The 26535-nt window shown below is 52.1% G+C and overlaps 1 protein-coding gene across 1 annotated transcript in view; it reads left to right on the forward strand.

The window, feature by feature from the left end:
- MAD1L1 (mitotic arrest deficient 1 like 1) overlaps positions 1-26535 on the forward strand; it is a 311083-nt gene that overhangs the window by 201506 nt on the left and 83042 nt on the right. Inside the window, 2 exon segments of the mRNA XM_032605902.1 lie at positions 5738-5826; positions 24417-24507. Coding sequence (XP_032461793.1) covers positions 5738-5826; positions 24417-24507 — 180 coding nt within the window.

Genomic DNA, 26535 nt, shown 5'->3' on the forward strand with positions numbered 1-26535 from the left:
CGGGGGGGGGGGGGCCGGGGGTGGGGGTCAGGAAGGCGAGGCACCGGGAGGACCGCAGCAGGAGTTGAGTCTGTTTGGTTGGAAGGGTAAAGCCAATGTACAGTGTAGACGGTCCACATTCTAGTGACTTAGAGTTGATGTGGTCAGTAAGATACCTGGGAAGGGAGAAGATGCTGGGAAACGTAAGAATGTTGGTTTTCTCATCAGAAGCTGACGATCAAAACGTACTGTCTAAAGATGACATCAATCAGAAGCGTGTTTAAGTGTAGAAAGGTGAACACGGAGAAGGGTGATACGTTTGACTAGTCAGGTACTTGGTGCAGGAAGTTGATAGGAACGGTTGGAAACAAAGTATAAGTATTACAGGAAGTCAAAAGTTACAAAAACAACCACTAGAATGAAAAATATAAACCTTTCCAAGTATCAAGAAAATTTCACACACAAAGGCAAGCAGGACAAAAAAGCCATAGAATAAAATCGTTTTGAGTTATGAAACAGAAAACAATACAACAAATCCAGAAATAAATCCAAACAGATGTTTTATCAAAATATAAACGCGCTAAATTCACCTGTTAAAAGGGAAAGACTTTCTGTTTGGATTACCAAGTAAAGCCTAAAAAAGTCGGACAGTATAGGATGCAAAGGCCTGTGGGCAGTTGTACACCTAGAAAGCAGAGGTCATAATCTTGATTGCAGTTAGATTTCGGTTCAAGCCAGAATGCATTGCAGAAAACAGAGATAGGTGCTTTTCGACGGTAAAGGTACAGATGAGTATCTGTGTCAACTAAAATACCGCCTGTGTTCAGAAAAGCAAAAAAAGAGGAGAGCTTCAACAGGACATTGCCAAGGACACCAGTAGTGGAGAATTATTTTACCTCTTAATCTCCGATAGAGCAAGTGGGCAAAGGATAAGTAAAAGCAAGAAATACAAGATCTGTGACAGATACATACAGAGAGACAGACACACACACCCCCGACTCTTAACCCTGAAACTAAAGAACGCTCTTTAAAAAGGGCTCATGGAAAACATTAACAAAACTTAATCATGTATTAGGTAATAAAGAAAACCTTTATAAATTCAAATGGGTAGAGCTAGGACAGATAACTTTTTCTAATCACAGTGTGATGAAATTTGAATTTAAGAGCACAACTAAAAAAAGAAGCAGCTCCTAACACTTGGAAACTAAAAAAAGAAATAGAACAAAAAACTCTGTCTAAAACAATGCTTGGGTCAAAGAAGATGATATGCAATTCAAAAGTGCATAAAACCTAGAAAATAGTCATAATGGAAACTCTTCAGAGCCCGTGGGAAACAACTAGAGCAGTGCTCAGAAGAAAAATCACAGGTTTAAATATTTATGTTATTGAACAAGAAAGAGTGAATATATATGGATTAAACACTCAGTTCAAGAACTTGGAAAACAGAATAAACCTTAGTAAAGGAAAAGTAGTGTAAAGTTCAAAGCAGAAGTTAATGAGAAAGTGAAAAATGGTAGAAATAACAAATCCAAATGCCTGTGCTTTGAGGACAAACCAGTAAAACATATTAATTATTCACAATCCTAGTAAAAAATTAGTAGAAAGATCACCACCCAAAAGACGAAATACGAGTAATTAGCTTGGAGTTACTGACGGGGCAGGGGTGTGTGCAGGAGAGAGTGTCCTGGCTGCCAGAGTCTCTGATCTGACCTGGACGCGGTTCCCCAGGTACGGACGGGCAGAGTCATTGAGCTGGACTCACAAGGTGTGTACCGCCCTGTGTGCAAGCTTCACCTCAATAGTAAGGAAGAGAAATGAAAACAAAAGAGAGACAAACCTAGGAAGAATTACTAGGTCTACATGAATTCCGTAAAAAGTTAAGAATTATGTCACAACTCCATTTAAAATAAAAATCCAAATGAATAGTTTTCTAGGGAAATATAACCTATCAATCCCGACTCCAAAAGAGATGTGCAGTATTAGAACCTTACCTTGGTATTCTGGAGACACTAGTCATCCACCTGAGACAAGAGGAAGAGCTCCAGGTACCTGCGTTGTGGAGGAGGGCGTGACCGGGGCTAAGACGGTCGGCCGACAAGCCTCGCCGTCAGCCTGAGGCCCTAGTGAACGGGTGGGCAACAAAATTAATGTGCAGAAATGGGACAAGTCCTGTATCTACAGAAACAGCAAGTTAGACAAGGGAAGAAAGTACTCCCGTGTACAACAACAACAGCAAGAGGTGGAAAGACGAAGGGCCCCGGACGGGCCTGCGGGTCGAGAAGGACGTGCCGGCTCTGCGCGCGGCCGAGTCCTGGGAGCCTCGGCCTTACCTTCTGCACAGCCCTGGTTTTGTGAAAAAGGGTTGTTTGGTTTATTTTAATGTGGGGTGGGTGGGGTGGGAGAGAGGAAGGATCCCAGGATTCTTGTCAACAGAACAGGACATCAGAAGCAGACCCAGTTACAAACAGGAAGTCAGTGAGTGAGTCCCTGGGGAACGATGAGCCCTTTCTGCACCGAAGCAGGGACGTCCGGGCCCCCAACCTGAAACCCAGCAGGACGCTTCACGCCTTCCGGGAGGCAGACATCCCTCACCACCGGGTCCACTGCCTCTTGTCCATAAAAGATCTTTAGCCTCCTAGGCTGTCCCCAAGTTCCAAAGCGCAAATTTAGTCAGAAAAGTGAGAAAATACAGAAACAAAGGAAAACAGTCAAGCAAGACAAGATAATAATAAGAGGTTAGCTCTGGAATGAAGTCAGGGACCTCTAGGTCCTCCTCAAGGGCTGTAGATAATATCCTGGGCCGAGTCCTCGAGTTGTTTTGCAGACATTAAAACCCTGCCTGGTAGAGGAAGTTAACCGCGTGCTGACCACCAGCATGTCGACCCCAGACCAGTTGGAAGCAGAAGGTCGATGATGTTGGGTCCCAAAATACCACCCAGTTACCCCCGCCAACAGATCTGAAGAATGTCCACGAGCCGATCAGACACCCGCAACCCTTAACCCCTGACGGTGTCTTTGAAAACCCTTCCCTGGAAGCTGTCGGGGGGGCTTGGGGCTTCTGAGCGCGGGCAGCCTGTGCTCCTTGCTTGGCCCGGCGCCGGCGCCCTGCAGTAGACACTGCCCTGTCCTTCACCACAACACGGCCTCAGCAGGCCAGCTTTGCCCTGGGTTGCGTGGTAACAACCCCAGGGCTGTGGTGACATCGGATGGAACTGCAGGCAGACGTGTGGCTCTGAGGACTCGTCCTGCAGGTCAGCTCACACCGCGGGGACCGGTGTGTCTGAGCCACCAGGTGGGAAGCAGGTCAGACGTTGGTCGGCAGGGAAGCTCCCTCTGTGCTAGTCTGGAAATACCTCCAAATGTGTTCCGTGAAAAACTCAACGTACGAAACGAGGTGTAGGAAATCTTCCATTTTTGTAACAAGAAATAATTTAAGAGAAGGGAAGAGCGTTGACCTTCTAGCTGGTGAATGTGTGAGCTGAGCCCGGGAGGTGCAGGCTGCAGGAGGGGACGGGGCGAAGTTGGAGAGAGACCTCTCCACGTGCACCCGTTTGCGTGCGACACCTGAACCTTAGCTCCTGGGGCTGCAAAGCGTTCGCCGGATCCAGGACAAGGTGCCGCCGGGCCTCGGGCAGGGCCTGGCACCAGGGCACCGGGACCACGCATCTCCAGGAGAGACCACCGTCCTGCTCTGCTGTGCGGGCATGTGCTAGCCGGGGGTATCTGCCTCTCCTCTGCTGGAGGTCAGCCCCGCCCCCAAAAACAGAGAGAGCAGCCCAGACTGGACTGTCGGGCCCTATGTCCCCGGGAGAGAGTCTTCCTGGCCCAGTGAGGTTCGTGTCTCTGCTGGTCTCTTTGACTGTGGCCATGAGGCTGGACACAGTGAGGGCAGGGGCTTCCTGGGTGCCCACCCACTGGCCACCAGCTAGGAGGTCTGGGTGGTGTCAGAGAGGAGTGACAGGCCTGGACACTCAGGGGTGAGTGGCAGGGCAGTGTCTGTGCGCCGGGACAGCTTGGTTCCTGGGAGGAGCTTCATCTGAGGTAGAGGTTAGGGGCCACTGGGCACGGTGGGGGTCACTTCTCCTCGAATACGCACGGTTTTGTTCTGCTCGTGTTGCCACGTTGCCCAGGCGTCTTTGGTGCTTGCTTGTGAAGCAGGCCGTCACCCCGACGGGGGGGCCCAGCTGAGAGCGCCGCCACCACCTATCGGGGTGCAGCTGGCGAGGCGGGCGCTGGGCTGCGTCCTTTCGGCACCGGAAGAGGCAGTAGGGGTTGAGCGTGCGGACCCCGCGTGTAACTCACTTGTGCCGAGGCTCTTCCGGGAGCTGGTTCGCCGGGAGCTGGTCCGCAGGGCGCTTGTGCTTGGTGTCCGCTCCAGCCCTCAAGCTTCAGGCTCCCGGGTGTGCGCTGGTCCCATTTAGGGGCAGGGTTTCCTCCAGGGACCTGATGACTAATTGGGGCATCATAAAGACCGGATGTTTGGGGCCCAAGAATTCCTAAATCAGGTCGCCCCAGGAGGACCTTTCCAAGAATGGCCTGGAGGGAACGTTTCCAGAAGGAAGCACTGCAGGCGTCAGCCTGTCCGTTTAGGCCGGGAGGGCAGATGAAGGAGACGCTCTCCTCCCCTCTGCCCAGGGCTGCGGGTCCTTGCTTGTCTGTCACGACGCCTTTCCCACCAATGCAGGGCACGTGCTGGGATGTGAGCTGGGAGCTCTTGGCCGCCCCGGGTTAAGGGGCAGGTCGTCAGCCATGCAGCCTGGACAGTGGTGAAGCCGGGGCCATAGACCCAGCCTTGGGGACCGGCCGCCTCACTCACGGCTGTTGCCTGTGGCCGGTGTGGGCGCCACGAGGGGTCCTGCCCGCATCCCCTGTCCCCTCGGGGGCTCGGTGGAGAACTAGGTGGGAGGTTAAGGGCCTCTCCCTGGGGTGTCAGGACACAGCCGGACAGCCGGCAGAGCAGGAGTCCCCGGTGCCGGCGGCGGGCGGCACACCAGGGCTGAGAGGGTGGGCAGGCGGGTGGCCGGGCGCAGGCCAGGAAGAGCGGAGCTCGATGACAGCCCTCTCTCCTCCCAGTGACCCACACGCGGGGACTGGGCTGGTGCGGGGTGGGAGGCCCCGAGGGCGGACTGGAGAACGGCCAGATCCGGCGTGAGGACAGTGGCACCGAGCCTGCAGCCGGCTGCCGGGGCCCACCGCGCCCTTGCATGCAGGCATCTCATCGGGGGCCTTCGGAGCCCAGGGCAGCGGGCGCTGCTGTGGGAGAGCGCTCTGCCCCGCTCGGGGCCGCCCGCCCCGTTTCTGCTCCTCCCCGTGGGTGCGCGCGGGAGTCTCCTCCCTGCTCTCCTCCAGCCTCGCCGTCGCCCCCACGCCCCCCCCCACCGTGTGTTAGAGCAGCTTAAATTCCACGCTTCCGTGGTCCCTTCTCAGCAGTCTGTGCGTGGCCTGACATCCTGTAGAGGAATTTGAAGTCACAAGATAAATAAAATATCAAGATATTGAAGCCGATCAGAGCGTCGGTGCATCTAGAACATGCTCTGTCCAGCCACCGCGGCCCCCTTTCCCCGGATCTTGATGTCCCCCCACGCGCCCCTGTGACCGTGTCTGTTGCTGCTCTGGAGACAAGAAGGAAAACACAGGGAGGCCATGTGTTTGCGGGAGGCCTGGCGACGGGCGGGGCGCCGGGGAGAGGGAAGCGGGTGCGCCCGCAGGTTCCAAGGGCCTGTGGTCCGCGCTCAGCCCCTGCTGTGCTTCCTCGCAGCTGGAGATGGAGCTGAAGATGCTGAAGTCCCAGGCAGGCCCGGCCGAGCAGAGCTTCCTGTTCTCCAGGGAGGAGGTGAGCTCGCTCAGGTACGTCCCGTCCCCAGGGCTGCCCCCGCCCCGGTGTCGTCTTCACAAGTCACCTCCCATCCTCGCGGCTCACGGCCCTGCTGCCCCGTTTGGCCTTTGCTCAGCGGCCTTCCTCGGGTGGTGCTGACAGCCAGGCCTCCCTCTGTCTCAGCAGACGGCAGGCCACTCCTGTCCTGGCGCTGTCTGCGGGGACACACCTACGGTCGTGCGTGTGTGACGACGGGCAGTGCGAAGTGCAGCAGGGGCGCCCGGGCAGGTCTGGGGGGCTCCCGGGTGGGTGCCCGTGTGTGGGGCTGAGGGCACATGGGAGGACATGCTCGCTGGCGGCCGGGCGGCCGGGCCAGGCAGAGGCCAGACCCGCCGGCCCTGGTGAGGCTCGTGGCCATGTTCCCGTGAGCAGCAGGAAGTCCTCCAAGGTTTCAAAGCAGAGGAGTGACATCTGAGCCGCGTGGGGAGGCAGGAGGGGAGCTGCCAGCACCTGCTGAGCCCTCGCTGCGGGGTCAGCCCTCAAGCTGTGGGCCGAGGGTCCTCTGGGCGCCCCCTTCACAACGCTTCCTGGTCCCCGCCGCACCCCTTGGTCTGCTGCACTCGCCGCCGTCCGTGTCTGAACGGTCAGCCCTTCGTTCCTTGTGCCTCGGTTTCCCAGCATCACACGCGGTGACTGCGGCGTCAGTGTCCTCCACACAGCTGAGGGCATCCTCGGCTTTCCCAGGAAGCCGCACGGGGCCCCCTGAGGACAGGCGTCCCGGGAGATGTGGCCCCACCATCACCCCCTCACGGTCGGGAGGGCGACAGGGAGTCCAGGGCCCCCCCCCCCCCCCGAGTGAAAACCCAGGCAGCCTCCACCTCCCTGGTCCTCTCCTTCTCCCACGGATCCAGGAACGCCTGCTCCTAAGGGGTCAGTGCAGAGGAAGGCTGTGAACCCAACGGCCTGCTGTCCGTCACCCGCCCTTTGGCCTTCCCTGGAAGCCTGGCCGGCCAGGGGAGCCTGGGGCCCAGGGCTGGCCCTGCACACTGGGGGCTCCTGGGAACCCATTCCTCCCGAGGATGGGGGTGAGGATAGGGTGGGCACGGCCGTGCCTTCGTCACGCACACAGGTGGAGCTGCTGTGCATAGGTTACGTGTGTGTTAAACATACATGTTACGTGTGTGACGCGTTAAGTGTATACATGTGACATTTTAAAGCATCACTCTCTTAAGGAAGGAAACTGTGGGGAAAGTTCAGTAAAGATTTAAGTGGCAGCAGCTGAAGGGCTCTCTCAGTTGGAACAAGGCTGGACTCCTCTGTGCTGGCGGCTCCGGGGGATCCCAAGTGCTGTCTGTGGGTTTAGCACCTGGATAGACTTGCTCGTCCTGGAGACTGGCGCCTGCCCGTCCCGCCCTCCGGTGCCCTCACTGCCGCCTGGGGCCCCCTACCTGACCACCCAGGCCCGTTCCAGCGCGTGGAGTCCCCCGCTTCAGGGGCTGGGGTGCACTGGAGATGCCCCCTCCCCCCGAGGATGGCGCTGTGCTGGGCCCCGCCCCTCCTCTTCCAGACTGCCAGGGGCTAGATTCCTGTTATCCTTTCTTTAGAAAACTTACTGAACAGATCCTTGCTGAGCACCCCTGCTCTGGGTCTTACACTGACCTCGATCAGGAGACGAGTGTTGGGTTCCGGGAGCGGGCGCAGCCGGACACGGATGTGGCCGCACGGTCACCCCCCGCGACCCAGGCCCTGAAGCCAAACGCGCCTCCGTGGACCTGGGCCTGGGCCTGTGGACCTCAGTGAGGGGTGCCCTTTGAAAGGCAGCCGCGGCCGGGGTGAGGCCGCCAGACCCTGGTGCTCCGGGCTGAGGGCAGCCTCCCGCTGTCCCTCCGCACCATGTGCAGCTCCGGTGGGAAGCCCGTTGGTTGGCCAGCAGGACCCCTCCGCCCGGGCTGCAGGCACGCCGGGAGCCAACGTTGGGCCCCTCCGCCCATCTGCTGCCCGGCTGCCAGCAGCCACGGGGTCCCCGCCTGGACCGTGCGGGGAGCCGGGGCCACGACCCCGTCTCTCCACTCCTTGCGCTGACCCTGCGGTGGGTGCGAGGGGCAGCCTCTCCCCACCAGGCAGAGCCTCTGGGTCTGAGTCCTGGCCCGCCTCGTGCCTTCTCTCTGGGGGACTGAAGAGCCGTGTGCCGTCCGGCGCCCCGAAGTGTGACAGAGACGCGCTCTGGTGACCCGGTCTGCGCCGTGTGCTGGACACCCGGAGGCCTTTCGTCTGGCGCCTCTCATCCCCACCTCTCTGTACGGACAGAAGAAAGCTTCATAAAGTCCCATGATTAACATCAATATGAAGCTTTCTTCTGTCCGTACAGCCTGTTTCCTTTAAGTTGCTTTCTTTCTGTCACCATGGTGGTCTGGGCGTAGGCCTCCTGTTGATGTTCTCCTCGAGGCCCTGGTGGTGCCAGCCATCTGCTCATGGGGGAGGGGGGGCACCGAGCCTCCTGGCCCCACCCTGGGCCTAGTGGACTTTGCCTGTGGCTGCACTAGGTTGAACGTGGCCGTTTCACTGGGAGCCCTCAGGACTGGCGTCTGGGTCCTGTCTTCGGGGAAGACGCCTATCTGGAGGTTGGGCGTGTAGCTGGGGACAGGACCGGCAAGCTCGGTGTCACTGTGGGGACGTCCCCTCGGTCCCCTGTTGACCCGGGCAACTTTGCCCTCTACCTGGTACCCTTCTGCCCGGAGACCCGCTGTCTTCTCTCTAAAGAAAATGAATTTGCGGTCTTCTTCAGAGGCAGGGGAGAGACACATACGATCAGACGCGGAAGAGGACGTGCAGATGCTGCATTTTGAAAGGATCTGTAACTTCTGGTCTGGTCAGCTGGAGCAGCCACGTCATGCCCAGGTCCTCCCCCTTACAACCCAGAACCCTGCGCATCACACCAACCGAGGAAGGCCCGGGCGGGGGCTCCAGGGTGGCCTCGAGGACCCTGCGACTTGGCGAGCTCCCGAGTTTTCTCAGCTGCACTTTGCCTAGACCAGCAACAAGATACACACAGCTCCCAGGAAAGCCTGTTCCCCTGTGAGGGGAAGCCCTCTGACAACACCGCCCCACTTCAGCCAAATCCCAGGAAAAACCCGTCCCCTTCCTGCCCCTGCCCCATGGCACCAGCACCCAGGCCCACCCGGCAGTGTCACTGGGCCAGCAGGGCTCTCGGTGACCACCGGCTGCAGCAGGCAGTGGAGTGCCAGCGCAGGGAGCGTCAGCAGGGCTGAGCTGAGCCTCTGGGGCAGCATTGGGGCCAGAGTGCGACGGCGGGGGCTGGTCACCCTTCCTGTCACTGACCCGAGTCAGAAGGCTCGGCACACGGTTCCTGCTCCCACCCTGGAGCAGCGGGGCGGCCCTTGTTCACCAGCCCTGGTGTTGGTGGACCAGTGGGGAGCCCAGCTGACACCACCCTGTCTGCAGGGTCTGCTTTTGCAGCATCGTGTCAGCAGGGACTTCCACCTCCTCCTGAGCCGGGTGGTTGCCGCCAGGGGAAGGTGAAAGAGGAGGAGGTCTCACAGCGTAATGCTTGGAGTGTCCAGGATGCAGTAAAAGCCCCTTATCCTGTCCAGAAGCAGGGAAGCTGTAACATGAACAAGAGAAGACAGTCATCAGACACCAACGCCACAGTGACTCGGGTGGCGGAATTACCCGATGACGATTTTAAAGCAGCATCGTAAAAATGCTTCTGCAAACGCTTACACATCCTCTTTAAACAAATGAAAAAATGGTAAACCTCAACAAAGAAATAAAAATTATTTGTTTTTTTTTTTAAAAAAGAACCAAACAGAAATTATACACCTGGAAAATACAATAACCAAAATAGAAAGCTCATTGGATACACTCCACAGTTGACTGCAGACGAGAGAGAGAATTGTGAACTCAAGGGCAGATCAATAGAAACGACCTCACCAGAGCCACAGGGAAGCAGACTGAAAACAAACAGGAACAGAGCCTCGGGGACCTGTGATGAGGGGACGCAGTGTGGGACTTTGCTTAATTGGGGTCCCAGACAGGGAGAAAGGGATCAGGCCTGGGAAAATACCTTAAGAGGTGATGACTGAAAATTTCCCAAATCTGGTGAAGGGCATAAAACTACAGATTGAAGAAGCTAAGTGAAGCCCTCACAGTATAAAACTAGAGAAATCCACACCATGACACCTGCTAATTAACCTTCTGAAAATTAAACACAAAGGAAAAATCTTGAAAGAAGCTAGAGAGAAACACTGTATCATCTCCAGGGACATGGATCTGAGTGACAGCTAGTTTTTCATCTGAAACTGTGGAAGCCAGAATGAAGTGCACATTTTTCAAGTTCTGAGAGAAGAGAACTGTCAGCCAGTGGAAGTATCCTTCAGGGATGAAAGGAAAATCAAGACATTCTCAGACAAAGTGAAACTAAGAGAATTTGTCACCAGCACACCTGCCCTTAACGAATGTCTAAGGAAGCCTCCCGAGTAGGAGGGACATGGTAGCAGAGGAAAGCTTGGAATTTCCGAGGGGAAGGAACAATGGCACGGGTAAAAATAGGGAGCAGTAGAAGAGACGGTCCTCGCAGTTTTCTGAAATCGTACTCGAGGTCAAAAACCCGTAGCGTCCCGTGATGCTGGTGACAGAAGAAACGCACAAACCAATTCTTATTTTAAAGTGGGGAGAGGGATATGTCAGCCCCAGAAGGCCAAGTCCCCTATGTGTATCTTAACAGCTTCAGCAACCACTGAGAAGCATTTGCTAATGCAGAGTGCTCAGAACACTACAAAACTGTACAAGCAACCTACTGGCAGGCAAGAAAAGAGAAGCAGAGGAGTTGGGAACGGAGGGAATGAGAAGAGAACATACAATAAAGCGGCAGATCTAAGCACCAGCGAATCAGCAGTTCCTTTTAAAGGAAATGATCTAAGCGCACCAACTAGAAGATAACAGATTGGCAGGGTGGATGTGAACACACGACCCCGTTGTAGTTTATCTACAAGACTCAACTTCAACGGTAACAACAGAGGTCGGTCGAAAGTAAAAGGATGAGAAATGATGTACTATGGAAACATGGATGTTTTTAAAGTAGGTATGGCTTATATTAATTGAATAATTTCAGGTAAAATACGGTGGACAAAAAAGGGACGTTACATGAGGCTCAATCTGCCAAGAAGATATAATGATCCTAAATGTGTGTGTGCCAGACGACAGAACTTCAAAACTCGTGAAGCCCAGAGATGAACCTGAAAGGAGCAATGGACAGATCCACCCGTACAGTACAGGACCCCAACACAGCACTCTCAGACATCGTAGAACTTCAGACCGAAAAGCAGCCAAGACTTGGAAGAACTGAACACCACCATCCACCAGCAGGACCTGACCGACATCCAGAGGAGGCGCGGTGGGGCAGCGCACCTGGAAGGCCAGCGGCGTGGACCGCACCCGGGGCGTGGAACAGACCTCAGCAAGTTCAGGAGAATCGGCTTCATACCCTATGTGTTGTCTGACCAGAAGGAACTCAAACCAGAAGTCAGTAACAGAAAAACAACAGGGGAATCTCCTAACGTTTGGAGATTAAACAACACACTCTTAAACAAATAGCCCGAGTGTGGAAGAGGACATCTCAAAGGAGAGGTAAATACAGCTGACTGACGGTGAAAACACACCTGTCGGAGTCTGTGGGACAATAAGAGTCAGCGCCGAGAAGGAGGGTGCACAGCACCGAACGTTTGCATTAGGAAAGTGGGGAGGTCTCCGATTTATATTCCAGCCTCAAGACCCTGAAAAAAGAAGAACAAAATAAGGCCAAAACAAGCAGAAAGGAGGAAATAATAAAGAGCAAAATATAATGAAATTGAAAGAAGAAAAACAGAAAATTCTTGAAGCAGAAAGCCAGTTCTTTGAAAAAAGTCAATAAAAGTAATAAACGTCTAGCAAAACTGACAAGTCTGGAAAGGGAAGACACAGGTCATGAGTATCGAGCGTGCACAGGGTGTCTCTGCAGGCCCTCGGCTACGCAGAGGACACAGGACACTGAACAGCCCCAAGCTTGCCAGATCATTAACTGGGGGCAACGGACCAATGCCTCAGGCACCAGAGACTACCAAAACTCAACCAAGATGAAACAGGAAATCTGGGTCACCTTACAAACATTAAAAACTTGAATTCATGATTAAAATGTTCCCCCAAAATATGTTGCCAGGCCCATATGGTGTCCCTGAAGAATTGTAAACATTTAAAGAATAATTAACATCAGTTTTACACAGTCTCTCTAGAACACAGAAGAAGAGGTTACCAGGGGTGGGGGTGGGGGGGATGGGTGTCTCCGAGGAGACGGTGTGCGTGGGCTCAGTGGCGGCGGTGTTTGCACACATCTGCACATGTGACAGCGTCACGTGGAAGCTGTTTACCTCGTTACCACTGAGGGAGACACTGAGTGAAGAAGACATGGGCCTCCTTGTACAGTTTTTGCAAGTTCCTGTAATTATTTCCTAAAAAGTGGGGAAGAAGAGAGAGAGAGAGACTTCCAAGCCACTTCCAGTTGGAGCCCTGCCTTCTCGCTGCTTCCGGAAGCGACTCTCGGTGATGCCGTTCTGAGACTTGGGGCACTTTTTGTGGTAGAAGCTTCTTGGCGTTTCCACTGCTGGTCTAGGAGTTAGCTTTTTTTGTGTCATTTACCATTCATTCATCTGTTTTCCAACTTCTGAAGTTTTTTGGACACTGTGCCTTCTATTTTCTTTGTCCTTTCAGGAGCAGGCCTCAAAAGAAGTAAGGAAGACCTGTGCTCTCGTTTTAATGGACTTTTGAGAGAGGTTGCACTTAAATGTAAATGTTGGAACTGGCGTCTTAAACTGAACTCTTTGACATTTTTTTCTATTCATAAATATTTTATACATAGTGAAATCCACATCATTTAAACTCTTGTTTCTCCACTTTGCATTATAACGCTTTCCCATGTTTTTACAGGCTTCGTGTAAATATTAACATATAGTTTGTTCCGTAATGCAGTTGGCTAACCCACTTCTGGAGTTTGAGTTATTTTCACGTTTTCAGCTGTTAAGAACAAACCGTGATGAACATCTCTGTGCATTAACCGTTGGCCATGTTTTGACATATGGGCAAGCGTACTTTTCTGGGTCCCAGAAGCTCGATGGTGCCTGGCTGTCTTGTACCTAGGGTTCCGACGCCTTATGGTTTTGAAAGTGGGGACAGTTCCCCCCTCCGGCAGCAGTAGTAACAATTGTGCCAAAGCAGCTGACGTTCACCCAGTGCTTCCTGTGTGTCAGGCTCCGCACCCCGTGCTTTCTCTGCATTAGCCTACGGATTCTTAGGGATTTAAATCCCGAAGAGGGATTTAAAAATACCTGTGTCATTGAGGCATACTCTACATACAGCAGGATGCGTCCCTTTTAATGTCCGGTGTCGCAAGGGTGAGGTACCCAGGGGTGGGGCTGTGGTAGTCGTCCACCCAGAAGGCAGGTCTCAGACAGTGTGTTGTCTTTGGAGAAGCCTAAAACCATGATTAAACCAAATAAAAGCCAGTCTGCTTTTGATGATCGCCATGCTCCTTCAGTTGTGCAGAATGGCAGTAGTAAAATACTCCTCGGCCACCGCACCAGACACCACAGTCACATTGACAAGTAAGTATTCATGCTTGTTATCACCATCACAATACGGCACAGACTATATCCTAGGAGACTCTTTATTTATTTTTTACTGTTAACATTATTATGTAGCAAAATAGTCTCTTCCTTGGTGTACAATTCTGTGAATGTTAATTACTTACCCCTTAATCAGAGTATAAAATAATTTCATCACTTCAAAATCCTCCTCACGCCGTCAGTTTATAATCGCCCACCTACATACCCATAATCCCCTGGCAACCACTGATCTGTTCTCCATCCCTACAGTTTTGATTTTTTCTCAATAATGTCCTATAAATGAAATCCTACAATTTGTAATCTTTTGAGACTGGCTTCTTTCACTCAGCCTAAGTGAGATTCATCCAAGATGTTATCTGTATAAAGTTCATTCCTTTCTGAATACCGTAGCTTTCGACCAAGTTTTGGAACCAGGAGGTATGAGTTTTCTAGCTTTGTTGTCCTTTTCCAAGATCGTTTTGATTTCTCTGACATCTTAACATCAATATTAAGTCTTCCAATTCATGAACATGGAATGTCTCCCCATTTATTTAGTTTTCCTTTAATTTCTGTTAGCAATCTTTTGCAGTTTTCAGTGTACAGATCTTATACCTCCCTGGGTAAATTGATTCCTAAGTAGTTCGTTCTCTTTGATGCTCTTGTAAATGGAATTATTTTCTTAGATTTGTTTTTCACATTGTTCATTGCCACTGTATAGAAATATAATTGATTTTTATTTATATTGAAATATATTAATCATTCCAGCTAAAGGTTTGTCGATCTTTTCAAATAACCTACTTTTGGTAGTGTTGATTTTTCTTACTGGTTTTCTGTTCTCTGTGTCATTTGTGTCTAATCTTTATTATTCTCTCTCTTCTACCACCTTTGAGTTCAGTTTGCTCTTCCTTCTCTAGTTTCTTAAGGTGTACAGTTAGGTTATCGATTTGAGATCCTCCTTTTTTAATGTAGGCATTTAAGGCTATCAGTTCCCCCAGAACACTGCTTCCACTGTTGTCCTGTGTTTTGTTTTTATTTTATTTTCTCCAGGTATTTTCTGATTTCCTTGTGATTTCTTCTCTAATCTGTTGGTTGTTTAAGAGTCTGTTGTTTAGTGTTCGCATATTTGTTTTCCAGTTTTCCATTATTGGGCTTTACTTTCAGCCCATTGAGTTAATTCCATGAGATCAATAAATTTAACTTCTGAGACTTGTTTTGTAGCCTAACATATGTAGTCTTTTCTGGAGAGTATCCGTGTGCACCCTGCAAGAATGTATCCTCCGCTGTCGGGTCTAGTTGATTTACAGGTTCCCAAGCGTCCCGCGTCCTTGTCGTTGCTCCTTTTCGTAGCTGGGTAATAGTCCACCGATGGACATGCCGCAGCTGTAAAAAATTTATCCATTCACTTGTTGACGGGTATCTGTGTTGTTTTCAGCTTCGGGCAGTTGTGACTAGGACTGCTGTAAACATCCACGTGCCGGCTGTTTGTGGGCACAAGTTTCCATTTCTCCAGGGTAGACACGCAGGAGTGGAATTTGTAAGGAATGCATGAAGTGCATGTTTGGCTTTGGAAAGTGGTTTGCTGGGTGCTTAAACAGAATTGTGTGAGAGTTTGGGTGCCTCCTTGTCAGCACTTGCTATTGTCAATATTCTTATTTTAGCCCTTCTGCTGAGTGTGTAGTGCATCTCACCATGGTTTTCTACTTGTATTTCCCAAGTGGCTACTGATGTTGAACACCTTTTCATGTGCTTAGTTGCAACCCGTTTAACCTTTTTGGTGAGCTGTCTGTTCAGATATATCACCTATCTTTTACCCAGTTGTTTTTTGGTGGTTGTTTTGTTTTTTAACCTATTGTTGAATTTTGCAAATTCTTTATGTGTATTGGATACGTATTTGTCAAATATGTGGTTCGCAAATATTTTCTCTTAGTCTGTACTTTATTTTCATTATCTTACCAATGTCTTAAAACAAAAGTTTTAAATTTTGAAAAAGTCCAGTTTATCAAGTTTTAGATGTTGAGTCTGAAAACTCGTTGCCTAGCCTTGAGTACCAAAGGCGTTATCCTATGTTTATTTCTTAAAATTTTCTAGTTTCACATTTTACATTTAAGTTTCTGATCCATGTTCAGTTAAATTTTGCGTAAGATGTGAGGTTTAGGTGAAGATTTACTTTTATTTTTGCCTAAAGAAGTTTAACTGCTTCAGGACAATATATGGTAAAGGCTGTCCTTCCTTCATTGAATTGCTTTTTTATGCCTTTGTCAAAAATCGGGGGGCTTCCCTGGTGGCGCAGTGGTTGAGAGTCCGCCTGCCGATGCAGGGGACACGGGTTCGTGCCCCAGTCCGGGAAGATCCCACATGCCGCGGATTGGCTGGCCCGTGACCCATGGCTGCTGAGCCTGCGCGTCCGGAGCCTGTGCTCCGCAACGGGAAAGGCCACAGCAGTGAGAGGCCCGCATAGCGCCAAAAAAAAAAAAAAAAAAAAAAAAAATCGGTTGGGCATATTTCTCTCTCTTCCTGGATTCTCCATTTTGCTGTATTGATCTAAGTGTCTATCTCATCACCACTGTCTTGACTACTGGTAGCGTTGGGGTAAGATTTTAAAATCTGGTAGTGTGACTCCTCCGATTTCATTCTTCTTTTTCAGAGTTGTTTTAGCTATTCTAGTTTCTTTGACTTGCCATATAAATTTTAGAATCGGTTTGTCTATATCTACCCCAAAAAAATCCTGCTGGGGTTTTATTGGCATTGAGTTAAATCTTTACGTCAGTTTGGGAAGAATTGACATTCTCCTTATGTTGGGTCTTCCATTCCGTGAATACAATACGTATCTATTTATTTACATCTTTGATTTTTCATCAGCATTTTGTATTTTCAGTATACAGACGCTGCATGTTTTATTAGATTTATACCTAAGTATGCCTTTTTATATCAGTTGTAAATTTTGTTTTATGTTGCCTTACTTTTATATATTACTATTATATAGAAATGATTGATTTTTGAGTTGTTCATCTTGTATCCTGCACCTTAACTGAATTTACTTATCAGTTCTATGAGGGTGTTTTTGGTCTTTATTTTTGGTTGATTCCTTGGGATTTTCCTGGGCAGGTACCCTTATCTGTACATTGTCTACATCGGTTTTATATCTTCTCTGAGTGGGATGCCTTTGGATAAGACTTGCAGACTGGCGTTGGGGTGAGGAGGGCAGACATCTCCGCCTTGTTGCTGGTCTCGGAGGAGCACCTAGTCTTTCGCCGTTAGTTAGCTGTAGGTTTTTTTGTAGATGTATCAGGATGTAGCAGTTCCCTTCTATTCTTGATTTGACTTTTATTCTTATAAAAGTTTATCATGAGTACATGTTGAACTTTGTCAAATCCTTTCTTTTTCCTTGAATAGATTGATACGATTGTGTGTTTTTTCTTCTTTAAACTGTCAATATGGTAGATGATATCGATTTACTTTTCATTGTTGAGCCAGGCTGACATCACGAGATAAACCCCCCTTGGCTGTCATGTAATGTTCTTATGTATTGCTGGATTCAACTTGCCCTGCTTTGTTGATGATTTTTGGTCCATATTTGTGAGGGATACTGGTCTGTGGGTTTCATCTGGTGTTCTGTCCTTTTCTGGCTCTGTATGAGCGTGATGCTGGCCTCATGCAGCAAGCTGGGAAGTGTTCCTTGTCTTTTCTGGAAGAGACTGTGAAACCACGTAGGCCTGGGTATTTCTGTTGTGGAAGGTCTTTAGAAGGGTCGGGTGGTGGGTGCTTTGTCGGGCGACTTGGCTGGATCGAGGGCAGCTGTCCGTGTGGACGCGCTCCCGCGGAGCCTCCCGTTCCTGGTGCTGCCTCTTCTCGATTTTTCCCTTTGCCGGTCTCGCTGGAGCTTTACAATTTAATTGGTCTTTTCAAAGGAACAGTGTTGGGTTTCGTTCATTATTCTCATTGTTTTTGTGTCTCAATTTCATTGATTTCCGCTCTTTATTATTTCCCTCCGTCTTCTTGCTTTGGCTGTATTTTTCCCCTTTTTTTCTAGTTTCTTAAGGTGGAAGCTTAGATTATTGATTTGAGATCTCTCTTGTTTTCTAATATAAGCGTTTAAGGCTACAGATTTTTTTCTAGACACTGCTTCAGCTGCATCCCACACTTGCGATCTGTCGTGGTCTCATTTTCATTCAGTCAGGTTGTATGGTTTTCAGTTTTCTTAATTTGCTAAGGTTTGTTAAATGCCCCAGGAACATGCTGTGTCCTGGAGAATGCTTTATCTGTACTTGAGAAGAATGAGTATCCTGTTGCATTGGGTGGTATGTTCTGTAAGTTCCTGTTAGATCCCATCGGTTGACGGTGTTGTTCAGTCCTGTGTGTCTTTGCTCGTCTTCTGTCCACAGTTCTAACTCCTTAGCAGGAAGCTTTGAAATCTCCAACCATACTTGTGGGTTTGTCTGTTTTTCCTTCCAGGTCCGTCATTTTTCGCTTCATGTATTGTGAAGCTCTGCTTTTAGGGGCATGTTCGTTTAGAGTTATTGTGTCTTCTTGGTGAATAAACCGTTTTACATGTTTGTCACTCCTCTTTTTTGGGGTGACCACTGTCTGGTTATCTCCTCTGAAGTCTCCTTTGTCCGGTGTTAATACAGCCACCCCAGCATACATTCTTCTTTCCCTCCCTCCTTTCTTTCCCTTCTTTCTTGCCAGCTGTTCACTTCGGAACGATTGCTGGCTTACAGGAGAGGCGCACAGATGGCACAGCACGCCTCATACGCTGCTCACCTTTGTCCCTCATTATCAACATCTTCGTCTCCCTGGTGCGTTTGTCACAGTCAAGTCACAGTTAACTGGTCCGCGGCCTGCGTTCAGCCGTTCGTTCACCCAGCAGCGTCCAGCCCAGGGCCCCACCTTGGTCTCAGCCATCTCGTCCCCCCACCTCCCCCGCTCTCTGCCAGTTTCTCGGTCTTTTTTTTCCGCGACCTTGGCTGTGCCAGCATCCCCAGCCCACGTTTGTCTGACGTGTTCTGCGACGAGGCTGACGTGTGGCTTTTGGGAAGATGCTGGGGTTTATGGTTTCACGCCTTCTCATCGCATCAGATCCGGGGTACGTACTGTTAACAGTTCCTGCTTCACTTTCATTTCACCTTCTGTCGTCAACAGTCAGGAGGGACCAGGACACTCTCTCAGCACCGTGCTCAGCGGTCTCCAGCGTTCCGCCTTCCGCAGAACCTCTGTGACCTAGTGACGCGGCCCTGCCCTCCACTCTCACCACAGTCGCCCTCAGTGTCCTTGTTTCTGGCAGCCGCCTCCCGCCCCACCCAGCCTCTGCCCAGGAGCCCGTCCGTCCGCACGTTTTTTACGTGTTTGTTACGGCAGCACCTTCTCGGTGGCTTATACAGCACACTTAACTTTCTCACAGTTCTGGAGGCCTGGAGCCTGAGATCAGGGTGTTGGCAAGTTTGGTTTCCCCTGAGGCCTCCCTCTTGGCCTGCTGACGCCTTCTCACCGACCCCACCCCGCCCCGGCCTCGTCTGACCCATCGCCCTCCAGAGGCCCACCTCCAAATATCACACCCGGGGTTGGGCTCCAGCGTGTGAATCTGGGGGACCCAGACATTCAGTCTGTAGCAGGACACCCCCCACCTCGTACGAGCGACTCCAGAGCTGGTGCAGTCCATCTCCCCGCGCTCGAGCCGCTGCTGCAGGTGCAGGACAGGCCCGACGCTGGGGACACAGAGCAGACCGTCCGACAGAGGGGATGGCCAGGCCCACGGGGACAGAGCGGCTGCAGAGCCCTGAGCAGGCGGTCGGGGAGGAGGCCAGCAGGCAGGGTGTAGGGCCCGGGACCAGAGGGCGGTCAGCCTGGGCGAGTGGCCTCCCAGCCCAGCTGCTCTTTGCTCAGCTGCGCCTCTAGTTCTGCCCGCTGTCCCCTCCAGCACCGGGAGCCTGACCCCTGGCACCCTACCCCCGCTACCCTGGGTTTTAGTTCTGCAAAAACAATCATTCTTCCCTCAGAAGTTTTCCAGGGTGGTTGGTACATTCATTGCAAATGTTATTTTAGGGAAGATAACAAACACACCCCTCTCTCACTGATTTCTCCTGACACACACACACGCGCGCACACACGTGCACACACACGCCTGCTTTGATTGGCTTCGTCTTCTCGAGAAATGATCTGGGATGTCATCCAGTTTATGTAATACCCTCAGTGTTTAAAAAACTTGGAGTTAGTCAACTTCAAGACACTTAACGCCAGACCTGATTGCTTTGAACAATTTGAAGGCAGACCGGCATTCTGAGCTTTTGAACAAACACGCACACACACTCATTCATTCGTTCTCTCCCCCGCCCCCTCGGTGAGATAACAGTTTGCCTCAGAGGAGGACGAGGAGAAGAAAGCGCCCGTTTTTAAGATGCACAACTAGAGCTGTTGACGTGGTTTGCTCTCCGGCAGCTGGGATGGGTTCTAGCTCGCCGCTTATTAGGAAGTCTGCTGGCGTGTACATGTGCTTATTTGAGTTTAGACCGGAGAACTTTCGCTCACAAGCCTTCAGAATCCATAATACCTGTTTTAAGAGGGGCCTTGCGGGGCTCTCACGCGGCCTGTCCCTGAGATGCAGAGTCCTTCTCCGGAAGCGGCTTCCTGGCGGTGGCCTGGGCACTGACCACCACCTCCCCCCAAAGCTCACGGGGATGCCTCACCGGGGCCGGGCGGGTCACACCTCCGAGTCGTCCCTCGGAGAAGCACTGACCAAGAGGGTAAGGGCATCGGCCCTGGAGCCCGACTACCGGGCTCCCTAGCCTGGGTACCGGATGGGCCGCTTCCCTGCTGTCACTTAACCTCTGTGAGCCTCAGGTTCCCCTGTGAAAACTAGGGGATGGTGTGCGAGCTGTGCGGGGCACTGGCCTCACTGGGCGCCAGAGACTCTTCCTCAGTTCCCTGCGATGCTCGCAGCCCTGCCCGCACCTGCAGCTCAGCACTGCTTGGGCGCTTCTGCGAGGGACAGGGTGACGTGTTAAAGGCATGGGTGCAACGTGTGTCTTCACAGTTGTAGGCTGCACACGTTAAGTGTACAACTGGATATATTCTCTCTCTCTCTCTCTCTCTCTCTCACACGCACACGCACACACCCATGGAACCATTACCACACTCAAGATAGTGGGCCTGCCCTTCGCCCCCAAACATTCCCTCTTGCTCGATTATAACCCTGTCTCCCCCTCCTCCCCTCCGCCACCCCCAGGCAGCTGGTACCAGTCTGCTTTCAACCACCGGGTGTCGGTGGGCACATCACGAAGCTGTGTGTCATGGGAGCTGTGCAGTGTGTACTCTGGCCTCTCTCTCTGAGCCTAGTTGTCTTGAGACAGCGCGTGCGTGTCGCAGCGGTTTGCCCTTTCTCTCTGCCGAGCCTTAGTCCCCTGTGCGCACACACCACTGTTCGCTCACGTACGCCCTTGCTGGTGGACGTCTGGTTTGCCCCAAGTTTTGGCTGTGGGAATGAAGCTCCTTTGTGTTACACACCGAGTCCTTGTGTCCTTTCTTTTCTCCCGGAGGAACACTGCAGCGGGGGATGGCTGGTAGTTGCGCGAGTAACTCTTTAAGAAGCTGTCTTCCAGAGTGGTTGTACTGTTTCATGTTCCCGCTGCCGGTGGACGAGAGGTGTGGTTTCTCCTCGCCAGCACTTGGTGTGGTTGGTCCTCCCCATTTTAATCCTTCCGGTAGAAGCGAGGTGGCGTCTCACTGTGGTTTAAGCTTTTGTGTCCCTATTGACTAACGATGTGGGGCACCTTTTCACATGCTTGTCATTGTACATCTTCTTTGGTAAAATGTTCAAACTTTTGTCCATTTTTTATTTGATTACTTATTGGCTTGTTGTTGAGTTTGTAGAGTCCTTTATACAGTCTGGATACGAGTCCTTTATCAGATATTGGCAAATCTTTTCTCCCATTCTGTAGCTTGTCTTTTCATTCTCTTCATGAAGTCTTTTTTTTTTTTTTTTCGGTACGCGGGCCTCTCACTGCTGTGGCCTCTCCCGTTGCGGAGCACCTCCTGATGCGCAGGCTCAGCGGCCATGGCTCATGGGCCCAGGCGCTCCGCGGCACGCGGGATCCTCCCGGACCGGGGCACGAACCCGTGTCCCCTGCATCGGCAGGCGGACTCTCAACCACTGCGCCACCAGGGAAGCCCTGAAGCTCTTTTATTAGTGCACGAATGTTTCAGATTGTTATGTTCTCTTGGTCAATTGACCTCTTTATCATTATTCTGTTGGTGTCTTCATGGTGAAAGTGCCTTTTTGTTGGTGGCGTATAATTAATTGGGTGCTGCTTTTTCATACGTTTTGATGGTCTCTCCACCTTTTAATTGGGGTGTTTAGGCCGTTTACATTTAATGTGATTATTGTACGGTTAGGTTTGATCTTGTCATCTTAATTTCTTTGCTGCTTGCCTTGTCTCTTCATTCCCATTTGCCTGTTTTTCTGGCTTCTTTTGAATTGCTTGGGTGTCTTGGGGGTTTTATTTGTTTGTGTGTGTGTGTGTGTGTGTGTGTGTGGTACGCGGGCCTCTCACTGCTGTGGCCTCTCCCGTTGCGGAGCACAGGCTCCGGACACGCAGGCCCAGCGGCCATGGCTCACGGGCCCAGCCGCTCCGCGGCATGTGGGATCTTCCCGGACCGGGGCGCGAACCCGTGTCCCCTGCGTCGGCAGGCGGACTCTCAACCGCTGCGCCACCAGGGAAGCCCCACTTGGGTGTTTTTTATGATACCATTTTATTTCCTTTTTTGGCTTTTTGGTTGTAACGCTTTGTTTTTTTTATTTTAGGGGTTGCTCTGAGGTTTTTAATACACATCTTTCACTTATCACCGTCTCCCTTCAGGTGATACTATACCTTTTCACATATAGAACATAACCTCACAGCTGTGTGTGTCTGTTTATTCAGCCTTCGTGCTGTTGCTGTCATAAATTTTACTTAATGTTTATGTCTGGAAACCCCAATATGTTTTTTATTAGTTTTGTTTAAACGGTCAGCCTCTCTTAAAAAGAGTAACTTAACTATCTCTAAAGGGTGCAAATAATGTGAGAAGCCACACTTCTGCCCACGTAGCTAAGATGTCCCTTGCTCTCACGCATTTGTGTGGCTTCTCCTTCCCTTCTGCCTGAGGGTTTCCATTGAGATTTCCTGTAGGGCAGGCCTGCTGGTGATAAATTCTTTGGTTTTGTATGTCTGAGAACATCTTGATTTCGCTTTTGTTTTCTGAAAGCTATTTTCAGTGGGAATAGAATTCTAGCTTGACATTTTTTCATTTCTTCTAGTATTTTAAGGACTTCTCTCCGCTTTCTCACGTGCAGTGTCTCTGCTGAGGAAGCTGCTTTGTTCCTCTGTGGGTACCATTCCCGTTCTGCGGCTGCTTGTGGGATTTCTTTGTCACTGGTTTGGAGCAGCCAGATTGTTTGTGCACTGGGGCTGTTTTCTTCGTGTTTCTTGTGCCCACGTTTGTGTAGCTTCTTGGGTCTGTGTCTTTATACTTTGGTCACATTTGGAACCTTCTTGCAGTATTTTTCTGTCCCACCCCCACCACCACCGCCGCCACCGCAGGGACTCTAGTTGCACGTAAATTCACCTTGGTGAGGCTGCCCCGCCGCTCAGCAATGCCCCTGCCAGGTTTAAAGATCGATTTTCCTCTCTGTCTGCTACTGTGGATCGTTTGCGTCGCTCTGTCTCCAAGTGCAGTCAACTTTTGTCCTGCACGGTCTAGTCCATCACTAATATCATCCAGGACTTTTCATCTCAGACATTGTAGCTGCCACCTCTAGGAATTCGACTTGGTCTTGTTTGTATCTTCCATATCTGTCCTTAACTGCTGGACAGTGGACTATTATTCCTTTGCTCCAATAGCTTTTAATAACTCTTTCAGTGTCCTTGGGTGCTGATTTAACGTCTGTGCGGTTACCCCGCACAGGTAATGTCTGTGCGGTCAGTCTGCACAGGTAGGTTATTCTCTTCATTGTGGGTCAATTTTCCTGCTTAACGCCCAGTAATCTTTGATTGGATGGCAGGCATTGTGAGTTTTAGGTTGCTGGGTTCTGAACGTTCTTGTGCTTGTATGAATCTTGCTGAGCGTTTTTCAGGGATGCACTTAGGTTTCTCGGGAAGAGTTTGGTCCTCTCAGATCTCACCATTGTGATTTGCTGGGCCAGCCTGGAGCAGGTACCAGTCTGGAGGCAGTTATCTCCCATTCCCGAGCCAAGACCTTCCTGAATTATCCATGAAGCGTGAGTTTTCCATTCTGGCTGGTGGAAAAGGCTCTGTTCCTTACCCTGTGTCAGTGCTGGGCACTGCTTCCTTGGCATTTTTAAATTTTAAATCATATGAACATGGTTGCTATAAAAAAATAAATTTAAAAAGGAAGACAAAACTCGGCACCCACTTACGATGAGCTGCAGCCTACCTGCATGGCTGCTTCGGCCACTGGCCTTGCTTGGCCTCTGGGCCTTCGGGGTAAGAAGAGCCTCCTTCTGCACCTCGTCCGGGTGGTCCCACAGCCTCCAGCCACCAGCTGTGTCCACAGTGCACATAGGAGAGCTTCCCTGTCTTTTCGTCGTGCTTGGAGACTCTCTCTACAGGTCGTTCTCTTGACTCTCGCGACCTCTCCGGTGCGCAGTCACACCTGTGGGGGTGGACTGGTGGGCACAGGACACGTGCAGGCCCACCGTGCCACCCGTTAGTTCTCCTCCCTGCTCCCTTCCGGTCGTGGTCAGCGAGGGCCCCACCTCTGCCCACGGCAGAAGCTTCTGCACCGGAAGAGACGCCTTGGCTGCGCTGCCCCGTCCTGGGCTTGTGTTTTACAGTTTTTCCTTAACGTCAGCTCTTCATGTCACATTTCTACAAATGTGTACTTGGCAACGAGCCTTTTAACCGTCTTGTAACCTTTCCCCTTTTCCTCCCCAGAGGGCGGGCTACAGTGGGGTTCCTGTCATGAGTCTGCTCTTCTTGCAGGTTGAAGGTTGAGGAGCTGGAGGGGGAGCGGAGCCGTCTGGAGGAAGAGAAGAAGGTGCTGGAGACACAGCTGGAGCGGCTCACCCTGCAGGTGAGCTCGTCCGGGGCTTGCCCTGCCCTCCTGTTTTCTCCTGGGTTTGGCCCGAGGTTCCTGCACCCCAGCCATCCCACTTTCTAGCTGACCAGACTAGACTAAACTGGGGGCCTGTCCCCCACCCAGGCCCCTGGCTGACCGAGAACACCCATCCCGAGCCACCAGAAGGGACAGCCTGCCCCGGGTGGCGCTGCCCCCAGCCGCCCACCCCGTCCGCTTTCTTGGTCTCCGTCTCGTTTTTCCCGACCACTGGCCGCAGCGAGCCCACAGCCTGACCTGTGGGTCGCCCGTGGCGGGTGTGACGGACATGCCCCCTGGGAGGAGACGCCGGCAGAGGTGCTGGGCAGTTTGGGGTTTGTATCCAAGCCGGTCCGCGTCTGCCTGCAGCTGTGAAGTGGGATTCGCTACTTGCACTGTTTTGCCTTTGCTTTGTTTTTCGTTTATCCTCCTGTCTACGTTGTTCACGGCAGGAAGCCTGCAGGTTACTGATCACCCAGAGTGTGGACAGGCCAGTGATTGTGCTCTTGGCATCTATTAAAGGCAAATCAAATCTCCTTTTTGTTCCCGATTCCTGGAGATGGGAAAAGTGACAACCCTGATAAAACGAGGCGCTGTGAGCCGCAGCTGGGCCGTACTCCGCTCCAGGACCTGTCACCTTGTCCCATTTTAATTGGGCCGCAGTCCTGCTGGGAGAGCTGGGCTGCTGGCGGATGAACCCCCGGCCGCCCGTCAGTGGTGCCGTGTCAGGGCAGGATGGGGCGTGTCTTTCTGGGTCCTTAGTTGAGCTCAGCCTGAGGTCACGGCTGATGGCTTCCCAGGCCTCTGACTGGGGCTCAGTGAGTGCTGCCGAAATCCATGTTTCCTTTTTCCTGCTCCAGGGCTTCAAGGCCTGTCATGAGGAGCCTCAGTGGCCCTTGGTGATGGTGTCGAGGGTCAGACCAGATGAGAGGTGCAGTGAGCACCGTCAGTGGATGTGGGGTGATGGGGCCGGTGTTGGGGGCTCCCAGCTCGAGCCTTCCTATGTGGGAGGTTCGGGCGGGTGGTGCCCGGCCCAGTCCGCACTCCGCAGGTGGGGTCAGCGACATCGGCCGTGTCCAGCCTCCTGGGCCCCGCATGGACCTCACGCAGGGTGGGGGCCTGGCTGTGCGTCCTGGAGCTGCTCACGGCCAAGGCGGCAGGTGGCATCCGTGTCAGCTTGGGGAGGGCACGGGTCAGTATCTGCGCCCTGGTGTGGCATGGCTCTCGGCACACAGGTTTCTGTCCGTGGAAGTGTATGTGTGAGGGGGGTACCCGGCCGGCAGTGGCCACACACAGCGCCAAGTGTGCCTATGAGCAGCTGCCCCCGCGTGGCCAGGAGGGTGTGGTGAGTGGGTCCTGGCTTCCAGGATCCTGGGGGAGCAGACGTTCGCACGGTGATGTGCGCGCGGCCGCTGCCTCCCTCATCCCCGGCCGTGGGTATTCTGGAGCCACGTCCGGGGGTGTGAGGCCCCGTCCCCGCCGTGGGCGCTCGGGTGGCCCCCGCACCAGTGCAGTCCCGCCGCACTGGTTCTCTCCACCTGCTTCGGGCCCGGGGCCTGGTGCCGCCCCTCCAACTCTGCGGGTCACCCGGATCTTGAGACAGCAGCAAGCAGAGGCTCCTGGGTGCCTCTGTCCCACGTCACAGCCCCTTTCTCCGTGTGGCCAGTTCCAGCTTGAGTTCCAGCAGGCTCTCGGGAGCAGCCCCGCCCCGGCACAGGGCTCGTTTCAGAAAGGTCCTTGTGATGGCGGGGGCCGAGTCCTGTCTCCTGACTCACCATCTCAGTCACAGGCGCCACAGGCCTCTGCCCCGTGGGCCCTGGGTTTTCTCCTTAGGCCTCCTGTATCTGTGCCCACCCACACTCCTGGGGGACGTCCTGCCGCCCCCTTTTCACTGACGAGGGAGCTTCGCTCAGAGAGGTTTAGCACTTTAGTCACGGGCACCGAGCCCCAAGGAGCAGAGCTGGCCTTTGAACCCAGGGCCGTTGTCTCCTGAGCCGCACCCCCACC

This window comes from Phocoena sinus, chromosome 15 (genome assembly GCF_008692025.1).
Source record: "Phocoena sinus isolate mPhoSin1 chromosome 15, mPhoSin1.pri, whole genome shotgun sequence".
NCBI classification, from domain to species: Eukaryota; Metazoa; Chordata; class Mammalia; order Artiodactyla; family Phocoenidae; genus Phocoena; species Phocoena sinus.